A 27572-nucleotide genomic window follows, 5' to 3' on the forward strand; every position below is an offset into this window, starting at 1 on the left:
CTTTATCACGTCCTCAAGACATTGCAAAACACTTCACAAATAATGAATCACTTATGAGTTCTGTGTCTCAGAGCTTACATAGGATTGCATCGGATATACGACACAGAAACAGGCCATTCGGCCCAACCAGTCCGTGCTGGCATTTATGCTCCACTCGAGCCTCCTCCTGTCTTTCCTCATCTAAATCTATCGGCATAAACCTCTATTCCCTTCTCTCTCATATGTTTGTCTAGCGTCCCCTTAAATGTATCGATACTATTCGCTTCAACCACTCCCTGTGGCAGCAAGTTCCACATTCTCACCGCTCTCTGGGTGAAGAATTTTCTTCTGAATTCCTTATTGGATTTCTTGGTGACGATCTTATATTGATGGCCTCTAGTTATGCTCTTCCCCACAAGTGGAAACACTCTCTCTGTATCCACTCTATCAAAACCTTTCATAATTTGAAAGACCTCTATTAGGTCACTCCTCAGCCGCCTTTTTTCAAAAGAAAAGAGAACTTAAGAACATAAGAACATATGAAATAGGAGCAGGAGTAGGCCCCTCGAGCCTGCTCCGCCATTTAATAAGATCATGGCTGATCTGATCAAGGACTCAGGTCCACTTCCCTGACCACTCCCCATAACCCCTTATTCCCTTATCGATCAAAAAACAGCCTATCTCTGTCTTAATGTCCCATTCAATGTCCCAGCTTCCACAGGTCTCTGAGGCAGCGAATTCCACAGATCCACAACCCTCTGAGAGAAGAAATTTCTCCTCATCTCAGTTTTAAATGGGTGGCCCCTTATTCTAAGATTATGCCCTCTAGTTCTAGTCTCCCCTATCAGTGGAAACATCCTCTCTGCATCCACCTTGTCAAGCCCCCTCATAATCTTATATGTTTCGATAAGATCACCTTTCATTCTTCTGAATTCCAATGAGTAGAGGCCCAACTTACTCAACCTTTCCTCATAAGTCAACCCCCTCATCTCTGGAATCAACCTTGTGAACCTTTTCTGAACTGCCTCCAAAGCAAGTATATCCTTTCATAAATATGGAAACCAAAACTGCACGCAGTATTCCAGGTGTGGCTTCACCAATACCTTGTACAACTGTAGCAAGACTTCCCTGCTTTTATACACCATCCCCTTTGCAATAAAGGTCAAGATTCCATTGGCCTTCCTGATCACTTGCTGTATCTGCATACTAACCTTTTGTGTTTCATGCACAAGTACCCCCAGGTCCCGCTGTACTGCAGCACTTTGCAATTTTTCTGCATTTAAATAATAACTTGCTCTTTGATTTTTTTCTGCCAAAGTGCATGACCTCACACTTTCCAACATTATACTCCATCTGCCAAATTTTTGGCCACTCACTTAGCCTGTCTATGTCCTTTTGCAGATTTTGTGTCCTCCTCACACATTGCTCAATGCCCTTGCATTTCTGGTATCATTCTTCTCTGCACCCGCTCCAGTGCCTCTATATCCTTTTTAGAATATGGCGACCAGAACTCTAAGTGTGGTCTAACCAAGGTTCGATACAGGTTTAGCATAACTTCCCTACTTTTCAATTCTATATCTCAAGAGATAAACTTTAGTGTTTGGTTTTCTTATTTTATGGCCTTGCTAACCTGCGTCACAACTTTTAGCGATTTGTGTATTTGTACTCCGAGATCCCTTTGTTCCTCTACCCCACCTAGACTCTCACTGTTCAAGTAATAAGTGATTCCGGAGATGAGGGGGTTGACTTATGAGGAAAGATTGAGTAGGTTGGGCCTATATTCATTGGAGTTCAGAAGAATGAGAGGTGATCTTATCAAAATGTATAAGAGAATGAGGGGGTTTGACAAGGTGGATGCAGAGAGGATATTTCCACTCATAGGGGAAACTAAAACTAGGGGACATAGTCCCAGAATAAGGGGCCACCCATTTAAAACTGAGATGAGGGAGAATTTCTTTTCTCAGAGGGTTGTACATCGATGGAATTCTCTGACCCAGAGAGCTGTGGAGGCTGGGTCATTGAATATATTTAAGGTGGAGATAGATTTTTGAGCGATAAGGGAGTAAAGGATTATGGGGAATGGGCAGGGAAGTGGAGCTGAGTCCATGATCAGATCAGCCATGATCTTATTGAATGGCGGAGCAGGCTTGAGGGTCCAAATGGCCTACTCCTGCTCCTATTTCTTATATTCTTATGACCTCCCTATTCTTCCTATCAAAATGTAATAACTCATATTTAGCTGTGTTGAACTTCATTTGCCAATTATATGCCCATTCTGCAAGTTTATTAATGCTTGTCCCCCTCCAAGCATTCTCCAATGATTTTAGGAACATCGGAATTGCTCGGCAAGAAAAGACCAAGGTCCATTTAGTTCATCTTCTACCATCCTGGCACTCCAGGATGTAACAATAATGGAGTTGTTCACTAATCGCAGCAATCAATCTCTGCCAATGAGTCTGCGACAGACCAGACATGGTGCGAGGAAACTCCTAGTGGTCGGTAGAGAGCTTTAGATCCAAAGTCCCCTGTTCTCCCAAGCATTGTACACTTACCAAATGCTGTGACTCAAATTACTCGAATACTGTATCCTGAAGTTATTTTCTAAAATCAACATATATAATTTGCATTTGAATGAATCAATACTAACTGCTTCCAGCATCTCCCAAGGGCCACAGATGGCCACTCACTTGCTCACCTAAATATGCAGATTAGCTTTTGCATTTACCTTCCTCCCGCTCTCCCCCACCATGTGAAGAATTATTTTAATACATTTGCCACTTTCTGATGTCCTCCCCTTGCCCGCGGGTATTTTCCTGCACCATACGGCTTAAATGGACAACTTGCAAAAAAAAATACAATTATATTCGTCAATAGGGTGCTGGTATAGTGGCTGTGGGACTGGGCTAGCAACTCATGGGCTGAATTTTCGGCGTTGATGTGTTTGGGACGGTAATGGCGGCGGGGCGGTAAAGTTAGTGCCCGGGAACAGTTTGCGCCTCAGTAGGTAAGTTTGGGCAGCTGGGCCCTGAGTCAAGGGGCGCAGCACTAAGGGAGGCGTTGTACACCTCTCTTGGGCGCTAGCATGGGAAACTCCCGAGCTAAGGAGCTGGGCCGGGAGCGCTCCGAGAGACGCCTGGAAAAAAAAAAACCCACAAAATCATTCCCAAAACATTGCCCACACCACCACAATATAAATTGCAAAAAAAAAATTAAAAGAAAATTCAATCACACTTACCTTAGGAGTCCATTACTCACCTCCCTGCTGTCGGTATCGTTGGACAGCCCATTTTCCCAGGCGGTCATTTCGGGGCGCGCTGCGGGGCGGACAGGTCAGGCTGAAGGTCATACCCGTGCCAGTGTCACCACCACGGGCGTTGTACACCGGGCGCAGCTCTTCCGGGTGGTGCTGCTCAGTGCCGCCGCTAAACCGGACCCGAGGATCACCGCGGGGCGCTGGAGGCTGACCACCCGCCCAGAACACCTCACCCCCGCCATTGCCACCGCTCTGGGCAAAAAACAGCGCTCAGAAACCCAGGAAATCCGCTCCAATGCTTCCAAATCCCACCATGGCAAATTGTGAAATTAAATTCCAATCATTTGTGGGCTGGTGCCACGAAAAAAGTGGCCGTAAAAACTGCTGTATTTTCATTAAAACCTCAACTAGTTGGCTAATGCAACCCCTACTTGTTTGGCCCACACGTGACTCCAGATGTGGTTGACTCTCAGGGCACCTACGGATGGGCAATAAATACTGTTGCCTCCATCTGAAGACCAATATATTTTTTAAGTGATCTGTGTTTCCAGGCAGCAAGAATGTCTGATGTGGGAATGCAGGCTATGATGAATGTGTAGTACAGGGGCAGCATCGAGAGGCTATGGCTTACCTGAACTGGGAATAGTTGATGTTGATATTGCGTTCTCTTTCGACTAGAATGGACATCCTTCACCATGATAAATGCAGAATTTTATTTTGCCACAGTTACTGGGCCCTAATTTTGCTCTGAGACCTTAATTGTTCATTGCCTCATGCAGTCCTAGCCATCACACATCTCAATTATAATCTGCCTCCCTTCTTTTACATTAGATGGTGCAACTTGTAGACAGACTACCATAAAGAACGGGTTACCTCTGGCTCAATTGATACTTTCAATAAGGTCAGTGTTGTGTATCTGTAAAGCATGCACTCCCATGTTCCGCCACCTGGGAGTCCATCCCCTAAAGTCCCAAGGGATCCCAGCATCCCTTGGGAGCATTGGATATAAGCCGGCCCCTAAGGCCTGTTCCTGACTCTGAAGTGTCTTAATAAAGACTGAGCTCACTGTTACTTTAACCTCCCTGTGTGCAGTCTCATCTGTGTTAGGAACACAATAACTGGCGACGAGTATACGAATCCAACGCAAAGATGCAGCAAACTGTGGGCATCCTGGAGAAGTTCTCGGAGGGTAAGGACTGGGAAGACTATGGCGAATGGCTAGACCAGTACTTTGTAGCCAACGAGCTGGGCGGAGAAGGAAGCGCTGCAAAAAGGAGAGCGGTCCTCCTCACGGTCTGTGGGGCACCGACCTACAGCCTCATGAAGAATCTTCTGGCTCCGGTGAAACCCACAGATAAGTCACTTGAGGAGCTGTGTACACTGGTTCGGGAGCATCTTAACCCGAGGGAGAGCGTGCTGATGGCGAGGTATCGGTTCTACTCGTGCCAGCGAACTGAAGGTCAGGAAGTAGTGAGCTACGTCGCGGAGCTAAGGCGATTTGCAGGACAATGTGAGTTTGATGGCTACCTGGAGCAAATGCTCAGAGACTTTTTTGTACTGGGCATTGGCCACGAGACCATCCTACGAAAACATTTGACTGTAGAGACACCGACCCTCAGTAAGGCCATTGCGATAGCACAGGCGTTTATGTCCACCAGTGATAATACCAAACAAATCTCTCAGCACACAAGTGCTAGCAATGTTCATAAATTAACTGGAACTGTGTTTGTGAGCAGAAATGTACAGGGCAGAAACCACGAGTCTGCAACTGCCAGCAGGCCTCAGGTGACCCAGATGACTCAGAGTCTGCAACAAAGGATGAATGCAAGGCAATTCACACCTTGTTGGCATTGTGGAGGCTTCCATTCAGCCTATTCATGCCACTTCAAAGGATATGTTTGCAAGAGCTGTGGAACAATGGGACACCTCCAACGAGCTTGCAAACGAGCTACAAGCTCTGCAAAACCTGCTAACCACCACGTGGCAAAGGATGATCGGTCCATGGTGGATCAACACAATTTCAAGCTCAGAGAGAGGAGGCAGATGCTGAAGTACACGGGGTGCACACATTTTCGACGAAATGTCCACCTAAAATGCTAAATGTAAAATTGAATGGCTTACCCATAGCCATGGAACTGGACACTGGCGCTAGCCAATCCATCATGAGTAAAAAGATGTTTGAGAGACTGTGGTGCAACAAGGCACTCAGACCAGCCCGGAGCCCCATCCACACGAAACTGAGAACGTACACCAAAGAGCTTATCACTGTCCTGGTCAGCACCATGGTCAAGGTCACCTACGAGGGCACGGTGCACGAACTGCCACTCAGGATTGTCCCGAGCGATGGCCCCACACTGCTTGGAAGGAGCTGGCTGGGCAAAATCCGCTGGAACTGGATGACATCCGAGCGCTATCACATGTCGATGAGGCCTCATGTACCCAGGTTCTGAACAAATTTCCTTCCCTTTTTGAGCCAAGCATTGGAAACTTTTCTGGGACGAAGGTGCGGATCCACTTGGTCTCAGAGGCACGGCCCATTCACCACGAGGCGCGATCGGCACCTCACATGATGAGGGAGAGAGTGGAAATCGATCTGGACAGGCTGCAACGTGAGGGCATCATCTCCCCAGTGGAATTCAGCGAGTGGGCCAGCCCGATTGTTCCAGTACTCAAAAATGATGGCACGGTCAGGATTTGCGGCGATTATAAGGTAACTATTAATCGTTTCTCGCTACAGGACCAATACCCGCTACCTAAGGCAGACGACGCTGGCAGGAGGCAAGACGTTCACCAAGCTCGGCCTGACTTTGGCCTGCATGACACAAGAGCTGGAGGAGTCTTCGAAGGGCCTCACCTGCATCAACACGCACAAGGGACTGTTCACCTACAACAGATGCCCGTTTGGAATTTGGTCGGCTGCAGCGATCTTCCAGAGAAACATGGAGAGCCTACCCAAGTCGGTGCCATGCACGGTGGTTTTTCAGGACGACTTATTGGTCACGGGTCGGGACACCGTCGAGCACCTACAAAACCTGGAGGAGATCCTCCAGTGACTGGATCGCGTAGGGCTGCGGCTGAAGAGGTCGAAATGCATCTTCATGGCAAAAGAAGTGGAGTTTTTGGGGAGAAAGATCGTGGCGGACGGCATTCGGCCCACAGACGCCAAGACAGAGGCTATAAGGAACGCGCCCAGGCCACAGGACATCATGGAGCTGCGGTCGTTCCTGGGACTCCTCAACTATTTTGGTAACTTCCTACCGGGGTTAAGCACCCTCTTAGAGCCCCTACATATGTCATTGCGTAAAGGTGAGAACTGGGTATGGGGAAAAAAAACAAGTAATTGCTTTTGAGAAAACCAGAAACATTTTATGCTCCAACAAGCTGCTTGTATTGTATAACCCGTGTAAATGACTTGTGCTAACATGTGATGCATCGTCGTACGGAGTCGGGTGTGTATTACAACAAGCTAACGTTGCGGGAAAGTTGCATCCTGTCGCCTATGCTTCCAGGAGCTTGTCTAAGGCTGAGAGGGCCAGCAGCATGATTGAGAAAGAGGCATTAGCGTGTCGGGGTAAAGAAAATGCATCAATACCTGTTTGGCCTCAAATTTGAGCTGGAAACCGATCACAAGCCTCTCACACCCCTGTTCACTGAAAACAAGGGGATAAATACTAATGCCTCAGCCCGCATAAAAAGGTGGGCACTCGCATTATCAGCGTATAACTATACCATCTGCCACAGGCCAGGCACCGAGAACTGTGCAAATGCTCTCAGTCGGCTACCATTGCCCACCACGGTGGTGGAAATGGCGCAGCCTGCAAACTTGTTGATGGTGGCGTAGCCCGCAGACTTGTTCATGCTCATGGAAGCATTTGAAAATGATAAATCACCTGTCACGGCCCGCCAGATTAGGATTTGGACCAGCCAAGATCCTCTGCTGTCCCGAGTAAAAGACTGTTTACTGCATGAGAGCTGGGCCAGCATCCCCGTTGAAATGCAAGAGCTAATCAAGCCGTTCCAGCGGCGAAAGGACGAGCTGTCCATTCAGGCAGACTGCCTGTTGTGGGGTAACTGCGTAGTGCTACCCAAAAAAGGCAGGGAGACGTTCATCTCGGATATCCGCAGCACACACCCGGGTATAGTAATGTTGAAAGCGATAGCCAGATCCCACGTGTGGTGGCCCGGTATCGACTCTGACTTAGAGTCCTGTGTATGGCAATGCAGCGTATGTGCTCAGTTGAGCAATGCGCCCAGAGAGGCGCCACTAAGTTTGTGGTCCTGGCCCTCCAGACCATGGTCGAGGATCCATGTCGACTATGCGGGCCCGTTTCTCGGTAAAATGTTCCTGGTGGTGGTGGATGCTTTTTCAAAATGGATTGAATGTGAAATAATGTCGGGAAGCACAGTCTCCGCCACTATTGAAAGCCTGAGGGCCATGTTTGCCACCCACGGCCTGCCTGACATACTGGTCAGTGTCAATGGGCCATGTTTCATCAGTGCGGAATTTAAAGAATTCATGACCCGCAATGCGAGCACCAGCTCCAACTGTCACAGGACAGAGAGTGGAGAGCACCAGTTCCAACTGTCGCAGGACGGGAGAGTGGAGAGCACCAGTTCCAACTGTCGCAGGACAGAGAGTGGAGAGCACCAGTTCCAACTGTCGCAGGACAGAGAGTGGAGAGCACCAGTTCCAACTGTCGCAGGACAGAGAGTGGAGAGCACCAGTTCCAACTGTCGCAGGACAGAGAGTGGAGAGCACCAGTTCCAACTGTCGCAGGACAGAGAGTGGAGAGCACCAGTTCCAACTGTCGCAGGACAGAGAGTGGAGAGCACCAGTTCCAACTGTCGCAGGACAGAGAGTGGAGAGCACCAGTTCCAACTGTCGCAGGACAGAGAGTGGAGAGCACCAGTTCCAACTGTCGCAGGACAGAGAGTGGAGAGCACCAGTTCCAACTGTCGCAGGACAGAGAGTGGAGAGCACCAGTTCCAACTGTCGCAGGACAGAGAGTGGAGAGCACCAGTTCCAACTGTCGCAGGACAGAGAGTGGAGAGCACCAGTTCCAACTGTCGCAGGACAGAGAGTGGAGAGCACCAGTTCAAACTGTCGCAGGACAGAGAGTGGAGAGCACCAGTTCCAACTGTCGCAGGACAGAGAGTGGAGAGCACCAGTTCCAACTGTCGCAGGACAGAGAGTGGAGAGCATCAGTTCAAACTGTCGCAGGACAGAGAGTGGAGAGCACCAGTTCAAACTGTCGCAGGACGGGAGAGTGGAGAGCACCAGTTCAAACTGTCGCAGGACAGAGAGTGGAGAGCACCAGTTCAAACTGTCACAGGACAGAGAGTGGAGCGCATCAGTTCAAACTGTCGCAGGACAGAGAGTGGAGAGCACCAGTTCAAACTGTCGCAGGACGGGAGAGTGGAGAGCACCAGTTCAAACTGTCGCAGGACAGAGAGTGGAGAGCACCAGTTCCAACTGTCACAGGACGGGAGAGTGGAGAGCACCAGCTCCAACTGTCACAGGAGAGAGAGTGGAGAGCACCAGTTCAAACTGTCGCAGGACAGAGAGTGGAGAGCATCAGTTCCAACTGTCACAGGACAGAGAGTGGAGAGCACCAGTTCCAACTGTCACAGGACAGAGAGTGGAGAGCACCAGTTCCAACTGTCACAGGACGGGAGAGTGGAGAGCACCAGTTCCAACTGTCGCAGGACAGAGAGTGGAGAGCACCAGTTCAAACTGTCACAGGACGGGAGAGTGGAGAGCACCAGTTCAAACTGTTGCAGGACAGAGAGTGGAGAGCACCAGTTCCAACTGTCACAGGACGGGAGAGTGGAGAGCACCAGTTCCAACTGTCGCAGGACGGGAGAGTGGAGAGCACCAGTTCAAACTGTCACAGGACAGAGAGTGGAGAGCACCAGTTCCAACTGTCACAGGACAGAGAGTGGAGAGCACCAGTTCCAACTGTCACAGGACGGGAGAGTGGAGAGCACCAGTTCCAACTGTCACAGGACGGGAGAGTGGAGAGGACCAGTTCCAACTGTCGCAGGACAGAGAGTGGAGAGCACCAGTTCCAACTGTCACAGGACGGGAGAGTGGAGAGCACCAGTTCCAACTGTCACAGGACGGGAGAGTGGAGAGCACCAGTTCCAACTGTCACAGGACGGGAGAGTGGAGAGCACCAGTTCAAACTGTCGCAGGACAGAGAGTGGAGAGCACCAGTTCAAACTGTCGCAGGACAGAGAGTGGAGAGCACCAGTTCCAACTGTCGCAGGACAGAGAGTGGAGAGCACCAGTTCCAACTGTCGCAGGACGGGAGAGTGGAGAGCACCAGTTCAAACTGTCACAGGACAGAGAGTGGAGAGCACCAGTTCCAATTGTCGCAGGACAGAGAGTGGAGAGCACCAGTTCAAACTGTCACAGGACAGAGATTGGAGAGCATCAGTTCAAACTGTCGCAGGACAGAGAGTGGAGAGCACCTGTTCAAACTGTCACAGGACGGGAGAGTGGAGAGCACCAGTTCCAACTGTCACAGGACGGGAGAGTGGAGAGCACCAGTTCCCACTGTCACAGGATGGGAGAGTGGAGAGCACCAGCTCCAACTGTCACAGGACGAGAGAGTGGAGAGCATCAGTTCAAACTGTCACAGGACGGGAGAGTGGAGAGCACCAGTTCAAACTGTCACAGGATGGGAGAGTGGAGAGCACCAGTTCAAACTGTCACAGGACGGGAGAGTGGAGAGCACCAGTTCAAACTGTCACAGGACAGAGAGTGGAGAGCACCAGTTCAAACTGCCACAGGACGAGAGAGTGGAGAGCACCAGTTCCAACTGTCACAGGACAGAGAGTGGAGAGCACCAGTTCCAACTGTCACAGGACGGGAGAGTGGAGAGCACCAGTTCCAACTGTCACAGGACAGAGAGTGGAGAGCACCAGCTCCAACTGTCGCAGGACAGAGAGTGGAGAGCACCAGTTCAAACTGTCGCAGGACAGAGAGTGGAGAGCACCAGTTCCAACTGTCACAGGACGGGAGAGTGGAGAGCACCAGGTCCAACTGTCACAGGACAGAGAGTGGAGAGCACCAGTTCAAACTGCCACAGGATGGGAGAGTGGAGAGCACCAGTTCAAACTGTCACAGGACGAGAGAGTGGAGAGCACCAGTTCCAACTGTCACAGGACAGAGAGTGGAGAGCACCAGTTCAAACTGCCACAGGACGAGAGAGTGGAGAGCACCTGTTCCAACTGTCACAGGATGGGAGAGTGGAGAGCACCAGTTCAAACTGTCACAGGACGAGAGAGTGGAGAGCACCAGTTACAACTGTCACAGGACAGAGAGTGGAGAGCACCAGCTCCAACTGTCGCAGGACAGAGAGTGGAGAGCACCAGTTCAAACTGTCGCAGGACAGAGAGTGGAGAGCACCAGTTCCAACTGTCACAGGACGGGAGAGTGGAGAGCACCAGGTCCAACTGTCACAGGAGAGAGAGTGGAGAGCACCAGTTCAAACTGTCACAGGACAGAGAGTGGAGAGCACCAGTTCCAACTGTCACAGGACAGAGAGTGGAGAGCACCAGTTCAAACTGTCACAGGACGGGAGAGTGGAGAGCACCAGTTCCAACTGTCACAGGACAGAGAGTGGCGAGCACCAGTTCCAACTGTCACAGGACGGGAGAGTGGAGAGCACCAGTTCAAACTGTCGCAGGATAGAGAGTGGAGAGCACCAGTTCAAACTGTCACAGGATGGGAGAGTGGAGAGCACCAGTTCAAACTGTCACAGGACAGAGAGTGGAGAGCACCAGTTCCAACTGTCACAGGACGGGAGAGTGGAGAGCACCAGTTCAAACTGTCACAGGACAGAGAGTGGAGAGCACCAGTTCCAACTGTCACAGGACGGGAGAGTGGAGAGCACCAGTTCAAACTGTCGCAGGACAGAGAGTGGAGAGCACCAGTTCAAACTGTCACAGGACGGGAGAGTGGAGAGCACCAGTTCCAACTGTCACAGGACGGGAGAGTGGAGAGCACCAGTTCAAACTGTCACAGGACAGAGAGTGGAGAGCACCAGTTCAAACTGTCGCAGGACAGAGAGTGGAGAGCACCAGTTCCAACTGTCACAGGATGGGAGAGTGGAGAGCACCAGTTCCAACTGTCACAGGACGGGAGAGTGGAGAGGACCAGTTCCAACTGTCGCAGGACAGAGAGTGGAGAGCACCAGTTCCAACTGTCGCAGGACAGAGAGTGGAGAGCACCAGTTCCAACTGTCGCAGGACAGAGAGTGGAGAGCACCAGTTCAAACTGTCACAGGACAGAGATTGGAGAGCATCAGTTCAAACTGTCGCAGGACAGAGAGTGGAGAGCACCAGTTCCAACTGTCACAGGACAGAGAGTGGAGAGCACCAGTTCCAACTGTCGCAGGACAGAGAGTGGAGAGCATCAGTTCAAACTGTCACAGGACGGGAGAGTGGAGAGCACCAGTTCCAACTGTCACAGGACGGGAGAGTGGAGAGCACCAGTTCCCACTGTCACAGGATGGGAGAGTGGAGAGCACCAGCTCCAACTGTCACAGGACGAGAGAGTGGAGAGCATCAGTTCAAACTGTCACAGGACGGGAGAGTGGAGAGCACCAGTTCCAACTGTCACAGGACAGAGAGTGGAGAGCACCAGCTCCAACTGTCGCAGGACAGAGAGTGGAGAGCACCAGTTCAAACTATCGCAGGACAGAGAGTGGAGAGCACCAGTTCCAACTGTCACAGGACGGGAGAGTGGAGAGCACCAGTTCCAACTGTCACAGGACAGAGAGTGGAGAGCACCAGTTCCACCAACTGTCACAAGACGGGAGAGTGGACTGCACCAGTTCCAACTGTCACAGGACGGGAGAGTGGAGAGCACCAGTTCCAACTGTCACAGGAGAGAGAGTGGAGAGCACCAGTTCAAACTGTCACAGGACGGGAACTTGGTGGGCCACAAAGAAAGTTTAAATCAACATTTTCATGAACTTATTTCCCATTACATCAATGGGTTTCATGGGCCTGAATGCCAGGGTTTGTGGGCTGCATATGGCTCACGGGCTGTAGTCTGCACACTCGTGATAGCGATATTAATATCATAACATTGGGGTTCGGAAGAAATTGTAGAAAATTGGTAAGGAAGAGTTAGTCCATGGTTGAGGAAGGAGTGGCCTTGATGGGATGAATGGTTTCTCTCATTCCAAGCCGCCTTATATTCATATGTGACAAGAGTTTGCAAGAGACAACTATAACCCAAGCATACATCTCACAAGGCTGATCTTGGGAGGCACTGTAAGACGTGGAGAAGGGTTGCTAGGAGTTCAAAGGCTGGTGACTAATCTTCCACAACCCAGTGCACACTCTTCCTGCACAGCCTTTCCTCACAGGGTCGGTGGAAGAATTTACAAGCTGCACTTTCTTTTCCTTTTTTGTGACTTGGAGCTTGTTGCGTGTCCTTCAAGAACCATAGAGCCCAAGTCCTATTGTACTATTTGGATGCCAAACAATTAGTATAAGCTCTTTGTGGTTAATACTTTCTTTAGGTCTGTTTTATTGAAAATTTGAAGGATGTAATTTAGCAGTCTGTCAATTCTTAGAGCTTAATTATTGGTGGAACTTGGGTTCTGTGGCTGTTTGAGATGCAACTGCACAATATCCCTAGGCATTAATAACATGGAAGGTGATACTTGAGAATCTATCTGAATGATTTATCATCGTTTGCTTCAGTTTTCTAATAGATCTGAGGTATCATTGGACGTGTGCCAGCCATGTGAAACTGGAGCTCAGGTTTTGACATAAAGAAGGAAAGGTGTACAATCGTAAAGCTATATTTTCTCACGGTTCCTGTGCAAGAATTCGGAGTGGAGTCCGATTGAGCAAAAGGTGGGTGTTTAATTGGAGCCTGCGATAATTCCCGCTCTTTCGGTGATCGGCTTGTGTGGTCTGTGCATTGCTCTGTAAGTCTATCAGTCTCCAGGGGACCCGTTGTCAAGGAGATCTGTGGCTGGCTTAAGCCATTGAAGAGCTTGGGTTTCTTGATGATGAAGACTAGCTATTCATAGGCCTTGAGGATCTCACAGGGGATTATTACAGTCACATTAGCTCTTATTTTGCAGAATTCCACTCTTCGCTATCGCTGCTAATACTTACAGTGGTTACGTCACCACTGTTGTCCGTTGGCATGGACAAATTTATAGGTCAGATGCATGGTGACCCCAAGACTTCAGTGTCTGTCATGACTCTTACCGTTGGCAAACACTAAACAAACATGTCATGTATGTAGATCATGTATACTAACTGTACAGTCACTTAAGGTGTGCCATCAGAGGGCACTGCAGTGGGAGACTTGAGGGTCACCTGCATAGGTATGCAGAGCCCAGTATAAAAGGCTGCCCACCATGCTTGTGCCTCACTCTGGAGTTACAATAAATGGGACTAAGGTCACAACAGCTCAAGTACAATACTAGACCTCGTGGAGTTATTCATAAGAGTATTAAAGACATAACAACTGGCGACGAGATTACGAACTTTCATGCAAAAATGACTAATGTTGGTGCATTAGAAAAGTTCTCAGAGGGTGAAGATTGGGAAGCCTTTACGAAGCGGCTCGACCAATATTTCGTGGCAAATGACCTGATAGGCGATGATCCGGCCACGCTGGCAGATAAGTGCAGAGCTATCCTGTTGATCAGTTGTGGGCCCACGGTCTACGGCCTCATCAGGGACTTGCTTGCACCAGAGAAAACAATGACCAAGCCATACAAGAAGCTGAAAGTGCTAATTCAGGACCAACTCAAACCGAAGGAGAGCATCCTCATGGCCAGGCATTGATTTTATACACACCGTGCCCCGAGGGCCAGGAAATCGCCAAGTACGCTGCCGACCTCAGGAGGCTGGGAGGACTGTGTGAATTCGGCGCATCCCTTGCCGCTGCATTGCGGAATGTCTTCGTAATTGGCATCGGTCATGAGGCCCTTCTTCACAGGCTACTGTCTGCCGAAACCACGGTCACTCTGCAGAAGGCCATCAGCATCAGCCAGGCGTTCAAGACCTCAAGCTGCAGCTCCAAGCAGATGATGACTCACCCTCAGGACTCAAACCCGGCAAGTACTGTAAATAGAATGGCACATTTCACAGGCAGAACTGTTGAATGTGAATCTGCCCAGGGCAGAGTGTACAGGTCCTGAGTCCTTTAACTCAGAGTCCGCCGAGGGGTGCAAATGTAAGTCGAGTAGCACCATGCTGGCGTTGCGGAGGTAATCACAGGGCTCATCAGTGTCGGTTCAGAGACTATGTGTGCAAAGGCTGCAGCACAAAGGGCCACCTCCAGCGAATGTGCAAAAGAGCCGTGACTCACCACGTAGAAGAGGAGTCAGCAGCTGGCTGTGAATCCAGCGCGGATTATGAGGAGATGGCTAGAGAGGCAGCTCAGTCCCAGGACAAAGTGTATGGAGTATATACCTGCACCACAGATTGTCCTCCAATGATAATGAAAGTCGAGATAAATGGCGTTCAGTCTTCATGGAAGTGGATACGGGGATGAGTCAGTCAGTAATGAGCCAGGAAGCTTTTGAGAGGCTATGGAATGATCAAGCTGAACGACCCAAGCTGGTCCCGGTTCAGGCAAAGCTACGCACGTACACCAAGGAACTGATATCAGTTGTTGGTAGTGCGGATGTAAGTGTATCCCATGATGGCGCGGTGCACAATTTACCATTGTGGATTGTTTCAGGTGATGGACTAATGCTACTTGGAAGAAGATGGATGGGGAAGATTCATTGGAACTGGGAAGACTTCATCCCTCCAGCGATCGACGTCCCCCGTGCTCAGAGGCTGAGCAAGACCCCACCTTTGGTGGGACCAGGCACCGGAGAGCAAATCCGCGCAGCCCCCGAGGCACAGACCACTCATCACGGCTGCGTGGTGATGGTCCGGCTGAGACGACCCGAACGTACCTTCCTGGTTTCAGTGGCAGGACTCCTGGGGAGGAAGATTGGATCCGAGGGCGCCTTTTCAGCTTCAGTGGCAGAATTCCTGGGAAAGAAGATCGCGGCAGTCGACATCATGGACAGGGAAAAGATGGTGTCCAAACCACAAGGTGCTAATGGAGCAACGACACGTGGTTCTACACAAGAAAGATGATTGGGGTAAAAGTAGTAAGGCCATTTTAAAGGAGGCCAGCAACCCGCCATTTTTGAATGAACTGCTTGAAATTGGTAACCAATGTAAAAGTCCAGCTATAACAAGCAAAATGTTGTTGATCAATGTTGGGTGCAAATTGTAATCAGCTAATGTAGCGGGCGAACACCTAATGGTCGTATACAGGTCCAGCGGTCTACCTAATACTGTAGCCTGTGTCCCAGACCAATGTATCATAAAGTGTCCCCACAGCTGACAGAAGTAGACAAGCCACAGAGTAAATGATCCCCAGAGAGCAGAGGCACCGGGAGCGATACCCTGCCTCAGATCGGTTTAACATTGCAGGCACCCGATGGCATGAACCGCCAAGGGCCAGAAACAGTAAACTGCGCCTATGCTCGCAGTCGGCTACCGTCGCCCACCACCCTGGGGTGGAAAAGGCGCAGCCCACAAACCCACTCGCCGCCACGGCAATGACCAAGAGTGAAGGGTCATCCGCAATGGCTCCTCCAAGCGGGACTTGGACCAGCCAGGATCCCAAACTAGAGAGTGCTCACAATGGTGCCCTCAAGGAAAGTGAGTCAGCAGTCCCCTGCGAACTGCTAGACAAGGCGAGGCAGCCCCACCATCGCTTAGACGAAATGCTCACTCGCTCAGACCGCTTCCCAGGGAGCAGCAGCGACACTGTGCAAAACAAAAGGACAGGGAGGTCACAGGCATATCAGCTGTCATTTGGGCCTGCCCGACACTAGGAGTAATGGCAAGAGCCCTGAGCTCCGGCAACTCGAGCAAAATGAGCTCACCTCGCCCACAGACCCACTAGCATGGGGGCGCTGCACCGCCACCAGACGATCCGGATCTCATCCGGCCGTGCTGGAACTAGACTGTCTTTGTGTACCTGTACTGATATACCTGTACTGATATACCTGTACCACACAAAAAGAAACACAACTGTAATCCACCCAACAAATGTACCAAGATGTAAATGTAAAACCCATGTGATGAACTTGAATGCAACTTACATATAACGGGCCATTAGCATGATCTCTGTGTGGGGGGGAGAATGGAGTAATCATGGACTCACAACTAGAAACCACGGTGACCTCCACTGGCAACAAATCTCACTAACAACCCACCCAAGCTAGAAGCGACCCTCTAATGGTCAACCAGGGAGAGCAAAGCCCAGGTCACCGTCAATGTACGAGTCAATTTGCATTAAAGACTCGGGGGGAAGAGATGTCATGTATGTAGAACATATACACTAACTGTATAGTCACATAAGGTGTGCCAGTAGAGGGCACTGCGGTGGGAGACCTGAGGGTCAGCTGCATAGGTGTGCAGGGCCCAGTATAAAAGGTTGCCCACCATGCTTGTTCCTCACTCTGGAGTTACAATAAATGGGACTAAGGTCACAACAGCTCAAGTACAATACTAGACCTCGTGGAGTCATTCATAAGAGTATTAAAGACATAATAAAACCCATCAGTAGTGTCACACAGAATTTACAGCATGGGAACAGGCCATTCGGCCCAACAGCTCCATGCGGTGTTTATGCTCCACACCAGCCTCCTCCCACTCTATTTATTTTATCTCACCCTATCAACATATTCTTTTATTCCTTTCTCCCTCCTGTACTTATCCAGCTTCCCCTTAAATACATCAGCGCTATTCTCCTCAACCACTCCTGGTGGCAGCGAGTTCCACATTCTAACTACTCTCTGGGTAAAGAGGTTTCTCCTGAATTCCTTATTGGATTTATTAGTGACCATTTTGTATTTAGTTTTGGATGCCCCCCACAAGTGGAAAACATCTTCTCCACATCTATCCCATCAAACCCTTTCTCTATTTTAAAGACCTCTATCAGGTCATCTCTGAGTCTTCTTTTTCAATAAAGAAACGAGTTGGACAGATCTTTCCATCTTTCACTCTCTGCTTTCTGCAGGTTTCCTCTGATTGTGTATTTAAACACAGCATGTTGATCACCTACGCAACTGGCCAGCAAGCTAGAACAGTCCCAGAACATTCTTAAGGCAACACTGATACTAGACAGGACTTGACAACCAGTCCATTATATTAAAACATGGATGTTTGAGACTGAGTCCAAGACAGTGATCGGATCTTGGCTTTAGACGCTGGTTATAGAAACATAGAAACATAGAAAATAGGTGCAGGAGTAGGCCATTCGGCCCTTCGAGCCTGCACCGCCATTCAATGAGTTCATGGCTGAACATGCAACTTCAGTACCCCATTCCTGCTTTCTTGCCATACCCCTTGATTCACCTAGTAGTAAGGACTACATCTAACTCCTTTTTGAATATATTTAGTGAATTAGCCTCAACAACTTTCTGTGGTAGAGAATTCCACAGGTTCACCACTCTCTGGGTGAAGAAGTTTCTCCTCATCTCGATCCTAAATGGCTTACCCCTTATCCTCAGACTGTGACCCTATCAACGACTCGAGCTCCAGTCTCATAGATCATGAGATCACCCAAACCCTTTGATTAGATTACAGTCTGTAACACAATCCTGGACATCGTTTATTTATATATAAACCACCCGAACCCCTCAATTAGATTGCAGCCTGTAACTCATTCCCGGGTATCTGTTATTCTATACATAAACCCCCTGAACCTCTCGATTACATTCCAGCCTGTAACCCATTCCTGGGTATCCATTATTCTATATATAAACCCCCCAAACCTCTCGATTAGATTTCAGCCTGTAACTCATTCCCAGGTATCTGTTATTCTATATATAAACACCAGAACCTCGCGATTAGATTCCAGCCTGTAACTCACTCCCGGGTATCTGTTATTCTATATATAAACACCAGAACCTCGTGATTAAATTCCAGCCTGTAACTCACTCCCGGGTATCCATTATTCTATATATAAACCCCCCGAACCCCTCGATTAGAGTCCAGCCTGTAACACACTCCTTGATATTAAGTATTAATATTGTAATATCCAATATTGTACATGTAAATCACTTGACCCCTCGATTAGATTCCAGCTTATATCGCGGGTGTCCATCGTAAGTTTATAACAAACACTGTGTGAAGCTCCATGAAGCCTTTTCTCAGTTTATCCCCCATGGTACTCCCGTCAGTTGTGGATTATTTTCAATGTCTATGGAAGCAAGTGGCACAGGTGAGGAAGGATCGAGGTGAGAGGGAAGGGTTTCGCTGAGAGACCCGTGATAAACACTGTGAGCGAGGAGTAATAACATCTTCCGGATTCCGTGTGAAAAAGATTGACTTCCAAAAATTAAACAAATGTCCCAAGTTAGATACCGATTTGTTTGGTAACGTGATAAATAAAGAAACAAAAGATGGAATTTAATCGAGGGTTTCAGGGGGTTTATATATAGAATAACAGATACCTGGGAGTGAGCTACAGGCTGGAATCAAATCGAAGGGTTCAGGGGGTTTATATATAGAATAACAGATACCCGGGAGTGAGTTACAGGCTGGAATCTAATTGAGGGGTTTGGGGGGTTTATATATAGAACAACAGATACCTGGGAGTGAGTTACAGGCTGGAATCTAATTGAGGGGTTTGGGTGGCCTGGAGAAGGTGTAAAATGGCTATAGCAGAATTATCAGCAACAGCTGCCGTCCGCAATCATGGGGCTATCTCCCAGTTTCTCAGTCTCTGTCGCTTCTGTTCCGACGATGCCACCTTCCATACCATTGCTTCTGAAAAGTCTTCCTTTTTCCTCAACCGAGGATTCCCCTCCACCCTGGTTGACATGGCCCTCGATCATGTCTGTTCCATTTCCCACACCACTGCTCCCACCCCTTCCCCTCCCTCCCAGAACCACGATAGGGTTTCCCTTGTCCTCACATTTCACCCCACCAGCCTCCACGTTCAACGAATTCATCCTCCGCCATTTCCGCCACCTCCAGCGTGATCCCACCACCAATCACACCTCCCCCTCCTCTCCCTTTTCAGCCTTCCGAAGGGACTACTGCCTCCGTGACATCCCCAGCATCTTCTCCCCTTCCCATGGTACCTTGCCGTGCAAATGCAAGAGATGCAACACATGTACTTTTACCTCCTCCCTTCCCACCACCAGGGTCCCAAACACTCCTTCCAGGTGAAGCAACAATTTACTTGTGTTACGTCTATAATGCACTTATGAATGACTCCATGAGGCAATGTACTGTACTCAAACTGTAGTGACCTTGGTCCTTTATTCGTAACTCCAGAGTGAGGCACAAGCATGGTGAGCAGCCTTTTATACTGGGCCTGCACACCGATGTAGTGAAGAGGTCTTCCCATTTCCATCGGATCTTCCCCACCCACCTTCTTCCGAGTAGCGTTGGACCTTCACCTGCAACAATCTTGAGAGGTAACTTGTGCACCACGCCATTATGGATTACACTTACATACCAAGGACTGGGATCGGCACCTTGGTGTAGGTGCACAACTTTTCCTGTACTGGAACCAGCTTGGGTCGTTTTTTGTTCCATAGCATCCTGGCTCATCACTGACTGGCTCGTCCCGTGTCCACTTCCATGAAGACTGGAATGCTGTTTATCTCAACTTCTATCTTTACTGGAGGACAATCGGTGGTGCAGGTATACATTCCATACACTTCTTCTTGGGGAGAGCTGCCTTTCTGGCCAAATCATCATACACCCTGCTGGATTCAAAGTCATCTACCGACTCCTCTGCTAGACAGTGAGTCGTATTTCTTTTACACATATGCTGGAGGTGGCCCTTTGTGTTACAGGCTTTGCATATGTACTCAGCAAACTGACACTGGTGAGCCATATGGTTGCCTCCGCAACACCAGCATGGTGCTACTCGATTAGCACCCCTCGGCGGACTCTGAGTTCTGGAACCCTGAGGTCTGTGCTCTCTGCCTTGGGCAGAGCCACGTTCTACAGGTTTGCCTGTGAAAGGCACCATCCTGTGTACAGTACTTGTCGGGTTTGAGTCCACAGGATGAATAATTTGCTTGGTGCTGCAGGTCGAGATCATGAACGCCTGACTGATGCTGATGGCCTTCTGCAGGTTGACTGTGGTGTCGGCAATAATAGCTTGTCAAGGAGGCAAATGCAAGAGATGCAACACATGTACTTTTACCTCCTCCCTTCCCACCACCAGGGTCCCAAACACTCCTTCCAGGTGAAGCAGCAATTTACTTGTGTTACGTCTATAATGCACTTATGAATGACTCCATGAGGCAATGTACTGTACTCAAACTGTAGTGACCTTGGTCCTTTATTCGTAACTCCAGAGTGAGGCACAAGCATGGTGAGCAGCCTTTTATACTGGGCCCTGCACACCGATGTAGGTGATCCTCAGGTCTCCCATCGCAGTGCTCTCTGGTGGACAGCCTCTGCCACAGGGGCAGGAAACCCTGGTCTCCACCAGTTGCACCCTCTAGTGGTGCCAGCATAGTATATACACAGTGTAAACCTTATTGATAGTACATCAGGTAAACAAGTCTCCATCTTATGCAACTATACAGTGACTACACAGAGAATATATCTATAGTCTGCATTTATAACATCACTCTGCCCCAAGTACTTTGTGCCGATTACTTTTGCACTATGTGCTCTGGCTTAGCTCTCCCCAGACTTAAGTGCCAATAGCCCTTGCACCTTGGCTGTGCTTTGGCTTGGCTCTCTCCCTGTTAACCCCCAAATCCTTTTGCCACAACGTTGGGTAGTGGTTAACAGTTTGGATGGTTCGATGATGCAGTGGAGGTTCCAGTGGGTTCTGGGTATGATCCATGTGTGTGTCCATGGCTACATACATCCATTTCCCCCCCCACCCCAGCGAGATCATGCAGCTGGCCCATTACATTAACATACAGGATACAGTGCAAGTACAGTTTGTATCGTGACACCTTGGTTCAGTGACTTGCATTCATTTTGCGGTTGTGTGCCAGGATTGGGTAGATTGCATTCATGGTTCAGTCATGGTAAGTAGCAGTACAGGTATGCGAGGATGCAGGTTCCAGCGCAACCTGGAACGGGGTCCTAGTCGTCTGATAGCGACGCTGCGCCGCTGCTAGCGGGGTGGGCTTGGTTTGCTCACCTAGCCAGGACTCAGGGCCTTTGCTGTTGCCTAGTGGTGGGCAGAGCCACAGATGTGTGTGACCTCCCTGTCCTCCTTTGAGGGCTGCAGAATCTTCTGCCTGTTCTCTAATGGTGTTGGGAACCTGGCTGTTCCAGGTCCCATTTGGGGAACTCATTGGTTCTGACCTTCTGCTCCCGGACATAGCCGAGGTAGCGACTGGGTATGGGGGCTGCACCGTCTCCACCCGGGCGGTGGGCAACGGTGGCTGACTGCGCGTATTGGAGCCGTTTTCGTTTCTAGGTCCGTGGCGTGGGATAAACCTGGGGCAGGGTATCAGGATCAGCTCCTTTACCCTCCCGAATTCGCTCGCTTGCTACTTTTGGGGACACTATATTCCCGACATCTCGCAACAACATTTTGTTCTTTACATTAGGAATAGTACCAACATCTCGCAACAACATTTTGTTCAAAATCTTAATCGGTTCATTACATTGATTGCCATGCATACAATGTCTCTTTAAGTTCAGTTGGTTGCAGGTCTCCTTTAAGAGAACCCTGCTGGCTTTACCCCAATCAAATCCTTTGTTATACACCACGTGTTGGTCCCTCAGCATTGCACCTCTTGATCTGGCCGCGGCCATCTTTTTTTTCAGCCACGCTGCACCTCGCTGCAGCAGGGACACCATCTTGCCTCTGTCCTCGAGGTCGACTGCCTTAATCCTTCTCTCCCGCGAATTCTGCCACAAAACCTGTGAATTCGAACTTCCTCCCCAGGAGCCGGGAAGGTACTTTTAGGTCGTTCCAATCGGATGATTGCCATGAAGTCGTGATGGATGGTCTGTGCCTCAGGTGCTGCGCTGGTCTGTTCTCTGGTGCCTGGCCCAAGCGAAGGTGAAGTTTTGCTCTGCCTCTGAGCATGGGGACATCGATTGCTGGAGTGAAGAGGTCTTCCCATTTCCATCGGATCTTCCCCACCCACCTTCTTCCGAGTAGCGTTGGACCTTCACCTGCAACAATCTTGAGAGATAACTTGTGCACCACGCCATTATGGATTACACTTACATACGCACTACCAAGGACTGGGATCGGCACCTTGGTGTAGGTGCACAACTTTTCCTGTACTGGAACCAGCTCAGGTCGTTTTTCATTCCATAGCATCCTGGCTCATCACTGACTGGCTCGCTCCCGTGTCCACTTCCATGAAGACTGGAATGCTGTTTATCTCGACTTCTATCTTTACTGGAGGACAATCGGTGGTGCAGGTATACATTCCATACACTTCTTCTTGGGGAGAGCTGCCTTTCTGGCCAAATCATCATACTCCCTGCTGGATTTAAAGTCATCTAACGACTCCTCTGCTAGACAGTGAGTCGTATTTCTTTTACACATACGCTGGAGGTGGCCCTTTGTGTTACAGGCTTTGCATACGTACTCAGCAAACTGACACTGGTGAGCCATATGGTTGCCTCCGCAACACCAGCATGGTGCTACTCGATTAGCACCCCTCGGCGGACTCTGAGTTCTGGAACCCTGAGGTCTGTGCTCTCTGCCTTGGGCAGAGCCACGTTCTACAGGCTTGCCTGTGAAAGGCGCCATTCTGTGTACAGTACTTGTCGGGTTTGAGTCCACAGGATGAATAATTTGCTTGGTGCTGCAGGTCGAGATCATGAACACCTGACTGATGCTGATGGCCTTCTGCAGGTTGACTGTGGTGTCGGCAATAATAGCTTGTCAAGGAGGCCCTTGTGGCCAATTCCCATAATGAAGATGCCTCGCAATGCTTCATTGAGGTGCGTGCCAAAATCACACGGTGCCGCAAGTCTCCTGAGGTCGGCAGCATATTTTGCAATTTCCTGGCCCTCAGGCCTGTGGTGAGTGTAGAATCTGTGCCTGGCCGTGAGGATGATCAGTTTTGGTTTTAGTTGGTGACGAATTAGTTCAGTCAGCTCATCGTATATCTTATCCTTGGCCTTTGTGGATGCCAGCAAGTCCCTGACGAGGCGGTAGACCTTGGGCCCACAACTGGTCAGCAGTATAGCCATGCGCTTCTCCGCCAATGCGACCGTCTCCCCTGCCAGATCGTTTGCCACAAAATATTGCTCAAGCCTTTCCATGAAGGCATCCCAATCATCACCCTCTGCGAAGTCGTTTAGTGTGCCAAAGGTAGTCATAATCACGTGAAAGTCCATATTCTCATCGGCAGTTATTAAGTCTGTAATGCACTTATGAATGACTCCACGAGGCAATGTGTTGTACTCAGACTGTAGTGACCTTGGTCCTTTATTCGTAACTCCTGAGTGAGGCACAAGCATGGTGAACAGCCTTTTATACTGGGCCCTGCACACCTATGCAGGTGACCCTCAGGTTTCCCACCGCAGTGCCCTTTGGTGGACAGCCTCTGCCACAGGGGCAAGAAATCCTGGTCTCCACTAGTTGCACCATCTAGTGGTGCCAGCATAGTATATACACAGTGTAAACCTTATTGATAGTAGATCAGGTAACAAGTCTCCATCTTATGCAACTATACAGTGACTGCACAGTGAGTATATCTATATTCTGCATATATGTACTTACAATTTCATATACCATATTTGCTGCTCACGATGTAGCCTCCTCTACATTGGGGAGACCGAACGTAGATTGGGTGACCGCTTTGTGGAACATCTCTGTTCAGTCCGCAAATGTGACCCCGAGCTTCCGGTTGCCTATCACTTTAATTACCCACTCCACTCCCACTCTGACCTCTCCGTCCTTGGTCTCCTACACTGTTCCAATGAAGCTCCATGGAAACGCGATGAGCAGCACTTCAACTTTTGATTAGGCACTTTACAGCCTTCTGGATTCAACATCGAGTTCAACAATTTCAGATCATAATCTCTGCCCCCATTTTTCGGACAGCAGTTGTTGCTGATGATTCCGATATTCCCATTTACACCCACTCTAGACCCATTTTTTGTGTCTTTACTCGTCCCATTACCTTTTGCCTTGCACCATCACCCCTTTTGTCTCTCTAATCTCTCCTGCCTTTCACCCTGTCACAGACATTCCCTTTTGTTCTTTCCTCCCCTCCCTCCTTTCCCTGCCTCTGCACTTCCTTAAAACCTGTTATATTTCTAAACTTTTCCCAGTTCCGGCGAAAGGTCATCGACCTCGAACATTAACTCTGTTTCTCTCTCCACAGACGCTGCCTGACCTGCTGAACATTTCCAGCATTTTCTGTTTTTATTTCAGATTTCCAGCATCCGCAAGTCCTCTGGTTTTTATTTGAATTGAGTAAGGTAATCAGACAAGTGATTGGGGCTGAGGAGGGAACATGCTTACCTCTGCATGGCAGATAGAGCATGAAGCACATTGGTAAACAGAGACTGGCTGATCAAAGAATAGGCAATAAATAATTCAGAGTCAATCTGAGAAGGTTTCAAGGGCTTCATGTTCCTTGGATCAGGCTTGTGTGAGTCAGTCCAGGTATTTCACCGTGATTGCACTGGTTGTCCCAAGAGAGAATGCACCAAGGCTGGAAATGAGTTTGCAAGGAGTGAGTATGGTCCCCCAGGACAGCTCCCTCTGACAGTTCGTCGAAGGGGGTGTTCTTCGCACATCCTGTAGCCTCAACAGCAGCATGGTTCCGAAATGGGTGATGGATTGACATGGAATTTTCAAATCCTCTTTAAGTTTGTCTGGATCCTCGCTCCACTGGCCCTTGGTAAGATCTGGGAGAATGTCCTGTCTGTTCCCCAAATTACTTTCATGAGAAAGTAATTTTAAAGTCACAGAGGTGTCGGATGACATATAATTTTAAGACCAAATCCTTTCTAATTGGACTGTTTTCTTTTCAATCCGAATGATGAAGTGTGTAAATGTATTGCGTGCTGTTGCAGGAGAATGTTTTGCAATGTAATTGTGTTTTGAAAAAGTTCGGCAACCTGATAAGTGTCTTGAACTACTCACTTCTGGAAAACAGTGTGGGGCATTGGGTTAATACTGTCACCTCTGGGACTTGGGCTGGAGTCCAGCCCAGGGTAGAGTGTCCTTTCTGTTGGCTGTAAGGATTATGTGTCAACAATAATCTGGGGCAACAGGCTTCAAGGGGGCTAGAGATGAAAAGAACCTTCCACCAGATTAGTTAATGGAACAAATGGCGCAAAATCACGCCGAGGGTGGTTAGAATATGGACCTCGCCACCACATGGAGTGGTTGAGACGAGTAGCATACGGGCAGTTAAGGGGAAGCTGGAAAGTAACTGCACTCTATAGACTGGCAAATGTTTTCCAATCTAGTATTTATCCAATTCACTTTTGAAAATTACTTTTGAATCTACTTGCACCACCTTTTCAGATCGCACCATATTTTTTCCCCTCTTGTCACCTCTGGTTGAAAGTGACTTGCCTAAGTCCGAAACTAGAGTCTTAAACTTATATAAAGCCACTTACACAGGTATGAAGGACCAGTTGTCTAAGATAGATTGGAAAATAATAGATTAAAAGGTATGGCAGTAGATACGCAGTAGCGAGCATTTAAAGAAATATTTCATAATTCTCAACAAAAATACAATCCATTGAGAAACAAAAACTACACAGGAAAAGTGATCCATCCGTGGCTAACTAAAGAAGTTAAGGATCGCACTAGATTGAAAGAAGCTTATAATGTTGCGAAGAATAGTAGTAAGCCTGAGGATTGGGAGAGTTTCAGAAACCAGCAAAGGATAAAAAGGGGAAAAATATACTGAGAGAAAACTAGCAAGAAATATAAAAACAGAGTGTAAGAGCTTGTACAAATACGTAACAAGGAAGAGAATTGCAAAAGTAAACATTGGTCCCTTAGAGGCCGAGACAGAAGACATTATGGGGAATAAGGAAATGGCAGAAACGTTGAACAAATATTTTGTATCTGTCTTCGCAGTAGAAAATGCAAAAAGCCTACCTAAAATGGTGGGGAGCCAGGGGTCTAATGAGGGTAAGGAACTTAATGTAATTCATATAAGTAGAGAAAAAGAACTAGAGAAACTAATGGGACTAAAAGCCGACAAATTCCCTGGACCTGAAGGCTTACATCTGAGGGTTCTAAAAGAGGTGTCTGCAGAGATAGTGGATGCATTAGTTTTGATCTTTCAAAATTCCCTAGCTTCTAGAACGGTCCGAGTGGATTGGAAGGTAGCAAATGTAACACCGCTATTCAAGAAAGGAGGCAGAGAGAAAACAGGGAGCTACAGGCCAGTTAGCCTGACATCAATCATCGGGAAAATGCTGGAATCTATTGTTAAGGAAATGTTATCAGGGCACTTAGAAAATCATAACATGATTAGTCAGAGTCAACATGGTTTTATGAAAGGGAAATCATGTTTGACAAATTTATTAAAGTCTTTTGATGATGTAACTAGCAGGGTAGATAAAGGGAAACCAGTGGATGTAGTATATTTGAATTTCGAAAAGGCTTTCGATAAGGTGCCACATAAAAGGTTTTTACACAAGATAAGGGCTCATGGGATTGGAGGTAATGTATTAGTATGGATAGAGGATTTGTTAATGGACAGAAAACAGAGAGTAGGGATAACCGGGCCTTTTTCAGGTTGGCAGGCAGTAACTAGTGGGATGCCGCAAGGATTAGTGCTGGGGCCTCAGCTATTTACAATCTATATTAATGACCTAGATGAAGGGACCGAGTTGTATCCAAGTTTGCTGACGCTACAAAGCTAGGTGGGATAGTAAGCTGTGAGGAGAACACAAAGCATCTGCAAAGGGATATAGATAGACTGAGTGAGTGAGCAGGAAGGTGGCAGATAGAGTATAATGTGGGGAAATGTGAGGTTATTCATTTTGGTAGGAAGAATAGAAAAACAGAATCTTTTTTAAATGGTGAGAAACTTTTAAATGTTGGTGTTCAGAGAGATTTGGATGTCCTTGTGCAAGAAACACAGAAAGCTAGCATGCAGGTACAGCAAGCAATAAGGAAGGCAAATGGCACGTTGTCCTTTATTGCAAGGGGATTGGAGTAAGAGTAAGGAAGTCTAGCTACAATTGTATAGGGCCTTGGTGAGACCACACCTGGAGTACTGTGCACAGTTTTGGTCTCCTTATTTAAGGAAGGATATACTTGCCTTGGAGGTAGTGCTACGGAGGTTCACTAGATTGATTCCTGGGATGAGAGGGTTGTCTTATGATGAGAGACTGTGTA

General features: G+C 48.5%; 1 protein-coding gene across 1 annotated transcript in view; it reads left to right on the plus strand.

The window, feature by feature from the left end:
- The first annotated feature begins 14992 nt into the window (after nucleotides 1-14992).
- LOC139275647 (V-set and immunoglobulin domain-containing protein 10-like 2) overlaps nucleotides 14993-27572 on the plus strand; it is a 76503-nt gene continuing 63923 nt past the window's right edge. Inside the window, exon 1 of the mRNA XM_070892818.1 lies at nucleotides 14993-15179. Within this exon, the coding sequence (XP_070748919.1) occupies nucleotides 14993-15179 (187 nt within the window). The remainder of the gene's footprint in view (nucleotides 15180-27572) is intronic.

The sequence above is a fragment of the Pristiophorus japonicus genome, chromosome 11 (genome assembly GCF_044704955.1).
Source record: "Pristiophorus japonicus isolate sPriJap1 chromosome 11, sPriJap1.hap1, whole genome shotgun sequence".
Lineage (NCBI taxonomy): Eukaryota > Metazoa > Chordata > Chondrichthyes > Pristiophoridae > Pristiophorus > Pristiophorus japonicus.